We start from the raw sequence: 7781 nt of genomic DNA on the forward strand, positions 1-7781 counted from the left end.
TATTTTGGTTAGTAAAACAATATATACAAGACTAAAACATGGGTGCTCGATGATTCCCTTGCAGATGAATTGAGCACAACAACACAAGTAGAGCTCTAAGTTAAAATTTCTTGATTGATGATTGATATGCAAATGATGTGTGATCTTAGGGTCAAAAATTGGGGTATGACAAGGGTGTATAAAGAAATTCCCCTAATAGAATTAAGTTTCTAATAAAAAAAAATATTCATAAAAAATATTTAAATAAACAAAAAATATTTAATATTATTTATTTAATAAAAAATATTGACTTTTTAGTTGACCAAAGATAATGTCCATAGAAGGAATTAATTAATTTATATTTTAAATTACCATATTAAAAACATTATTCTTTTATTTTATGAGTCAACATTTGACTAGTCACCGTTACTAATATTTTACCAGTGCTTTCCTATTCTAAATAAAGACTATGCTTTTACTGACTGATATTTTCTCCTGTATATTCAAGTGAGAGATAAACAAACACATTATTTTTATAATCTTCTCACTCTCAAGCGTAAATCTCCCCCGTTTTATACCCGAATGAATTCCATACTTTGAAACCCCTTTCTCTCTCTCTCCCTCTCCTTCTTCCTATCTCCTTAGCCACAATCTCTCCCTTTGAAAATTTTGTACAGCAACAACAACCCTATTGTTCTCAAGAAAATACTATGACAAACAAGAAAATGAATTCTTCTTCACTTTCACACACTGTCATCCCTTTCCAAGTCAACCTTACTCCCTCCGAAAAAAAATTTCAAACATTAACCGAGGTTGATTACTTTAAGAATTACAACGACAATGATCGCAATAAGGTTGATGTCTCTCTATCTGCCTCTACCGCTGCTGTCTCTGTCCTTGACATTGATCATACCGACATGCCGTCTTTGTTGGATTTCAAACTAAGCGTGAGTGATTCATAATTCAAGTAATCTTTTTTTTGTTGTTTTTTTGTTTATCGCAATAAATTGTTCGTAAGTTTTGAAGCTTTTGATTTATTATCTCAATTATTTTAAGATCACCTTAATTTGTAATTATTTTTATTTAATAGATTGGCAGTGGTCTCGATCAAAATCATCTCGCTACCAATGATGCTAGTGATCAAGATGATAATGATATGTCATCTAAATTCGATCACAAAAACACTAAGAATGAGGTAAAGTTTATGATTATATTAATAAATAGTTTAATTTAATGGAATTTAACAATGTTTTTCTTTTATTCTGAGTCATGATTTTAAATTTTTGTTGTGCTGTGGTTATGCTGTAAATCATTGTATGGCGTAAAATGTCAGCGATGACGTTTCAATAGTAGTTTTGATGTGGTTACATTGAGGGTGCAATTATGGTTTAAGAGACACAATTGAGTGTTTTTTTATGTGATGATATTTGAAATCTATGAACTGTTTTTTTAGATGGCTGTTCTTCAAGGCAAACTTGCTCGAATGAAAATGGAAAATTGTCGATTGAGTTTCATGCTTGATCAGCTTCAAACACAGTATGATACCTTGCAAATACGTTTTGAGAAAATGAAGCAGGACAAGAAGGCCGAGAAAGTTGAACAACAAGAAGGGTTTGATAGGAAACTTGGAAATAAAAGGAAATGTAGATAATGGGGTGGATCGTGAACCCTCTTCTTCAAGAACAAGAAATTATGATGGATTGGGATCCACGCCTAAGAACAACATTGAAGTTGCCTCCAAAGAGTTAGTCCTAACTAAGAATGGGAAAGTTAGTGATGAAGAAAAGAATGACTATGGTAAAGGAACTAAAGGAGAGGATAATCATGTTGGTCATGCTGAGAGATTTCAAAACCCGAGTCTTCTAAACTATGCTCCAAACTTTGTTAATGATGATTCAACTGATGTTGCTGCAATCTTGACGAGAGCAAGAGTTTCTATTAGAGCTAGATCAGATGGAATCTTGGTAAATATGTCAAAAATGTGTAACATAGTTTTAAATTGCAAGTTGCAATACGTTTTAATCTATACAATTTTGTAACGAGAAATTATTGTTATTTATTAGGTTTCTGATGGATGCAAGTGGAGGAAGTATGGACAGAAAATAGTGAAAGGAGAGCCGAGTCCTCGTGCTTATTATAGGTGCAGCATGGTTAGGGGTTGCCCAGTTAGAAAACAGGTAGGCTTTCTCCTTTAAGATTTAAACATAATTAATGCATCAGAACCCCAATTCCATAGCAGTCGCATAGACATTAAAATTTCTGATTGTTGCCTAAATTGTTAGATAGTATTTATTAAAATTTTGTATTTAGTCATTAACTTCATATATATATGTGCTCAATTAACTGTAATTTAAGACTGCATACACAATCAATAACATCAATTATTGACATGACATGCATTTCACTAGGTTGAATATGTCTAAGAGTGGTATTAAATGGATATGTGTTTCATCTTTCAAGGATATTGCTTCCATGCTCGAATGTAGTAGCTAGTTAGGTTGATTATTAAAATCTTTATAAACTAGCAACCAAAGTTAATAAAATTTTCGTATAAAGATGACTCATATCTCGTAAGATCGTGAGTTGAGATGTCAGTATAAAAAACTTATTGGTGGATAAACTTTTAAGCATGTGTATACAAAAGTTTTTTATGCATTGTAAATAACATTTACAGGTACAAATGTGTGCTAAAGACAAAAAAGTGGTAATCACAACATATGAAGGCTATCATAACCATACTTTACCACCAGAAGCCATGGGAATGGCACAAACAACTGCTGCTGCTGTAAGAATGCTTCTTTTAGAATCAACTTCAAGTAAAGATGAAACAACAAATGCAACTATTCCTGGTTCTACAAGTCTCGCAACTATCTCAACTTCTGCACCATTTCGGTCAATAACACTTGACTTTACACAAACTCCAAATCCTCTACAACTCCAAATGCCTCAAAAATAGTTACAAGTTCCTTTGCCTAAACAAATAATTTATCCTATTCTACAAAATAACATTCAATATATAACTTATCCTAAATTGAGATTAAAGAGTATTTTTCAATCAATCTTGAAATTAAAGATCATTAAGATAAACACAAACACAAGAAAAAATCATTAAGATCGATGAATAATGAGAGAACAATTAGCTTCATTTTTTTTTTGAACAACAATTAGCTTCATTTAATCTTAATAAAATAAGATATGTTTTTTTCCACCATACTCTATTTTTTCCTTGATTATATGCAAGCTTGCTGCAGATTTGTGACATATAAATTTTACCTGTTTATTATTTCTCTCTTTTCTCTTAAAAACCATGTGAATTATATATATATATATATATATATATATATATATATATATATATATATATATATATATATATATATATATATATATATATATTTCCCTAATCAAAATTGGTTTCTCTAAATTCAAAATTTGTTTTCCACCATGAGAAACTAAAATTTGATTTTTCTTTGAATTGGAATTGATTTCTCTTAAAGTTGAAATCGTTCTTGTTCATGTTTCAAAGTCACAAATCGAAATCGATTTCTCTCAGGTGAAATCCATATGTTCATGTTTTGAAGTCAAGAATCGAAATCAATTTCTCTGAAAGCCAAAATTACTCTTCTTCTTGTTTTGAAACCATTCTCGTTCTCGTTCCGGTTTCTCTCAGAGTCGATTTCGTTTATATTTTCATTTGTTGATGTTATTTACAGAGTTGGATATTATACTCTCAATATTTAATGCTTTTTTATTTTGTAGAGGCTTTATCTTATATGTCGTTCAGTTTATTAAAGTATTTTTTTTATAAGCAAACTATTATATTCCATAAGAAGCTCAAATAAAGCTTCATTTCATAGAGACAAATTACAAAGAATACAAAGTTGATTTTCAAATAACATAACACAATGCACCACAGACCTATTCTTACAACAGCCCCAATAATTTTACATAGCTAGCAAATCATTAGGATGATGATACCAACCATAGAATGCACAAATTCTGTTTTCCTTTGTTCCTAACGCCTGCCAACTGAATAACTTTGTATCATGAAAAATTTCATCAAAATCCTCAACTGCATTGTTAAAAATAATATTATTTCTTTGTTTCCATATAGCCCAACAAGAAGCTCCCCAAATTCCACCTGCAGACTTTTCCTTGCAGATAACCACAGCTAAAATAAGTCATGATAGTGACGGTTTTTACTTACCGAATTTTTACTTTGATCTCTAATTCCTTGGTCGCAAATCTCAGTGACGGATATTTTTATATTCATTTAATTCTTTTAACCTTGCTTTGTAAAAATCTAATTTATTTTCATATTCTAAAAGGTGTTTTGTAATTCTTTCAATTTCAAAATCAACTCCTATTTTTAAATAATAATCTAATTTATCATATAATATTTTTATGTGACCTCTTGTTCTTTTAATTAAACTATTAAGTTTTATAATTCGTAATCCTTCATACACTATACTGATTTTCTAGTTTTAATATTTTTTTTTTAATTTAATTAATTTGAATCTTAGTGCTCTGATACCAAAAATGATACCTCATTATTTATTGAAATAATTTTATAATTTATTTTTATTAGCTTAATCATCATCAAAATAGTCCCAAATTTCATCATTTTCTATTAAAGCTAAGTCTATTATAAATTCATGGGAAAAAGATATGGTTTCGTTAGATACTTCGATGTTACTGACGAGAAGTTGCTGGAGACAAAGCTTGATAATGTCTTCCTCGATGGCAAGAAAATATTTGCGAATATACCTAAGTTTGGGAGAGGCGCAATCCATTCCAGAGGCGGCGGTAGGATAGCACGTGTTAATGGAGGGAACAGGTCTTCAGAAGTTGCCACCGATGGGACCAGAGAAGGCGTAGCGGTCGGTAAGGCGAAGAAAGATTACGGCAAGGGGCAAGTTTGGGGAGCCACTTTTGCTGAGGTGACGAAAGGAGAAGCATCATGTAAATGCTTAGATTATACAGCAGAAGATATCCAACTTCAGAGGTTGAAGAAATCATATGTGGGGAAAGTTGTATCACCCGGGTCTATGTACACACTTCAAGACACGTTTTTTGCGGAAGGTTTCTTTTCTGTGAAAGTTACAACTCTGGGAGTAAACTTGTGTTTGCTTGAGGATACTATGGAGGGGGTCTTGGATAACCTGGTGAAGGAAGAAAAAATATGGTTGGAAAAATGGTTCAAGGATATAAGAAGATGGTGTCTATTGGACGTAGATAGTGAGAGATTGTCATGGATTAAGGTGTTCGGGGTGCCATGTCAAGCATGGTGTAAGGATTTTTTTGAGGTCATTACAGAGTCAGTTGGAACCCTCATTCGCGAGGATGTAATAACAGCTAATAAGGATAGAATGGATGTTGCCAGACTGTTGATTCGTACGCATAAGCCCTCGTTAATCAAAGAAGAGTTCAAGGTCCAGATTGATAACAACGTTTTCTCCATTCTCATGGTGGAAGACGCTCAGGGTGGGGGCATCTCTGCGTTTGGTAGATCCAATCGATTACCCGAAAGGAGCTTTGACCATTCTTCTGATGAATCTGTTAATGACTCGGAGGAGGATGAAGATAGTGTTAATGAGTTTGTTCCGGAGTCTAACCGGGGTACGCCTGAGGGAGGAGGGTCTCCGGCGAATAGGGAGGAAAAGGGGGGAGCCAGTAATGACGACAGTATCGAGAACAACTCTTCCCTAGGAAACCCAGGAGTGGCGGTAGAGAACATGAAAGGTTTGATAGTGGCTAACCAAAAAGCTATTTTGGAACCGTGTTATGTGGGGAAGAAGCAGGAAAAGGGCTTTTTTGTCAGTACTAGGTTTGAACCTAGTTTGGGAAAAGGCTCTTTTTTGGGAGCTTGTGACAAACTGAATCCCCAAGTTGGGCCAGACCTTATTTCGGGCCCAATTCAGATTTTGTTGTCTTTTGATGAAGAATGCTTAAAATCCAAACAAGTCAGGCCCAAACCAAGAAAATCTAAACCGGTGAAGGACTTGGGGGAAAAGGTGGAAGTAAGTAACTCTTATTTTGCGTGCCTTAACCCAAAATGTTTACCTAAGGTTACTCAGTGTGGCTCTGGAAAGACGATAAAAAAATCGGTGACTGACGATTTCTCTTCAAGGGGCGATAACCGGAAGAAGAAGTGAAACGAAGAAGACTCTTATTCTGGAGGTGCCATTCTGTGCTGCGAATCGATGTCCGACTCTGATATTGCTCAAAGTAATGCCAGGTTATGCAATGAATCTAATGTGGGAAAAATTTTGAAGAATTCGATCATCAGATTAGGTCTGGTTTGTGAAGGAGAAGGTGACAACATGCAGAAACAAATTGAAGATATGGAGAACAGAGACAAAGAAGGGTTTATTTCTAGGAAGGTGGAATCAAATAAGTTGAAATGATTATTGTCACCCATAATATAAGAGGAGGGGGAAGTGTGGTGAAGAGAAAAGGAATAGGTTTTATGAATCAGTCTGGCAATGTTGATGTTTGTTTCCTTCAGGAAACTAAACTTTCTCATTTTAATTCGAAGTTGGCGGAGGAGTTCTGGGGAGCTGCAGATGTGGAATGGACGCATTTGGACTCGGTGGATGCCTCAGGCGGTTCAGTCATACTTTGGAGGAAGAATATGATGGAACCTGTTTTGAGTTACAAAGGAAGCGGGTATGTGGGCATTAAAGCTGTCTACAAAGGTCTGTGCATCAACTTTATCAACATTTACGCCTCGTGCAACTCAGAAGACAGAAGAGAAATGTGGAGAGGAATCAAATGTAGGAGGAACAATTCTGCAGGGGAGGAATGGCGTATAGGAGGTGACTTCAACACAGTGGCAAATGAGGAGGAAAGGATGGGAAAAAGCAAAGGTGTAAAGACAAGAGACATGGCAGAGTTTTGCAATTTTATGGAAGAGATGGAGTTAATTGATCTACCTTGTGTTGGGAACAGATTCACTTGGTTCAGCGGTAATGGAAAAGCAATGAGCAGATTGGACAGATGGTTGTTAACTGATAAGCTTATCTTGGATTGGAAGTTAGTCAATCAATTTGTGGGGAAAAGAGTGTTGTCTGATCACTGCCCTGTTTGGGTGAGAGGGGGGGAGGTCGATTGGGGCCCTAAACCCTTTCGATTCAACAATAGTTGGTTCAAGCATGCCGATTTCGTAAGCTTTGTCAACAAGGAGTGGAGTCTTTTAAGTATAAATGGTAGGGGAGACTTTTGTTTGTACAAAAAGTTAAAGCGTCTTAAATCAAAGCTGAAGGTTTGGAATAAAGAAACATTCGGATGGATTGACTTAAAGGTTGAGGAAAACATTGATGAACAAAATGCCCTGGATCAAAGCTTGATAACTATGGATGGTATTGATGTTGAATCCACAGTAGAAGAGAGACGACAGAACTGTGAGCAAATATGGAAGCATCTCCTTCTGAAGGAGAGCATGTTGCGTCTGAAATCAGGTCAATCTTGGCTTAAAGAAGGTGATCAAAATACTAGATTCTTTAATAGATCTTTAAAGAGCAGAAGGAAGAGGAATTTTATTAGTTTTGTAAGGGAGGAAGATGGTTCGATGCAAAGTGCGGCAGAGGTGAAACTGAAAACTAGGCAACATTTCTTAGATTTCTTCAAGGAGCCTTGTGGGAATAGACATGTTCCTGGTGGTCTGCTTTTCAAATCATTGGCAGAAGGAGCTGCGGCTAATCTTGAACGACCATTTACGATTGAGGAAGTTAAAGCTGCGGTGTGGAGCTGTGAGGGAAGTAAGACACCGGGGCCGGACGGATTTACGCTGGAATTTTTCA

General features: G+C 35.1%; 1 protein-coding gene across 1 annotated transcript; it reads left to right on the forward strand.

Annotated features, from left to right (window-relative positions):
• The first annotated feature begins 689 nt into the window (after positions 1 to 689).
• Positions 690 to 2935, forward strand: LOC131624526 (probable WRKY transcription factor 31). Its single transcript, XM_058895482.1, has 6 exons — positions 690 to 926; positions 1070 to 1174; positions 1433 to 1590; positions 1661 to 1943; positions 2043 to 2156; positions 2654 to 2935. The coding sequence occupies exons 1-6, from the start codon at positions 690 to 692 to the stop codon at positions 2933 to 2935; spliced, it is 1179 nt and encodes a 392-aa protein (XP_058751465.1).
• Positions 2936 to 7781: the final 4846 nt, after the last annotated feature.

The sequence above is a fragment of the Vicia villosa genome, unplaced genomic scaffold, assembly GCF_029867415.1.
Source record: "Vicia villosa cultivar HV-30 ecotype Madison, WI unplaced genomic scaffold, Vvil1.0 ctg.000133F_1_1, whole genome shotgun sequence".
Lineage (NCBI taxonomy): Eukaryota > Viridiplantae > Streptophyta > Magnoliopsida > Fabales > Fabaceae > Vicia > Vicia villosa.

Excerpts from the sequence above, each read along its gene's own strand:
- LOC131624526 (XM_058895482.1), top strand. The coding sequence starts at position 690 with ATGACAAACAAGAAAATGAATTCTTCTTCACTTTCACACACTGTCATC. Across the intron at positions 1,591-1,660 it reads AAAGTTGAACAACAAGAAGG|AACAAGAAATTATGATGGAT; the intron begins GTTTGATAGGAA and ends CTCTTCTTCAAG. Across the intron at positions 2,157-2,653 it reads GTTGCCCAGTTAGAAAACAG|GTACAAATGTGTGCTAAAGA; the intron begins GTAGGCTTTCTC and ends TAACATTTACAG.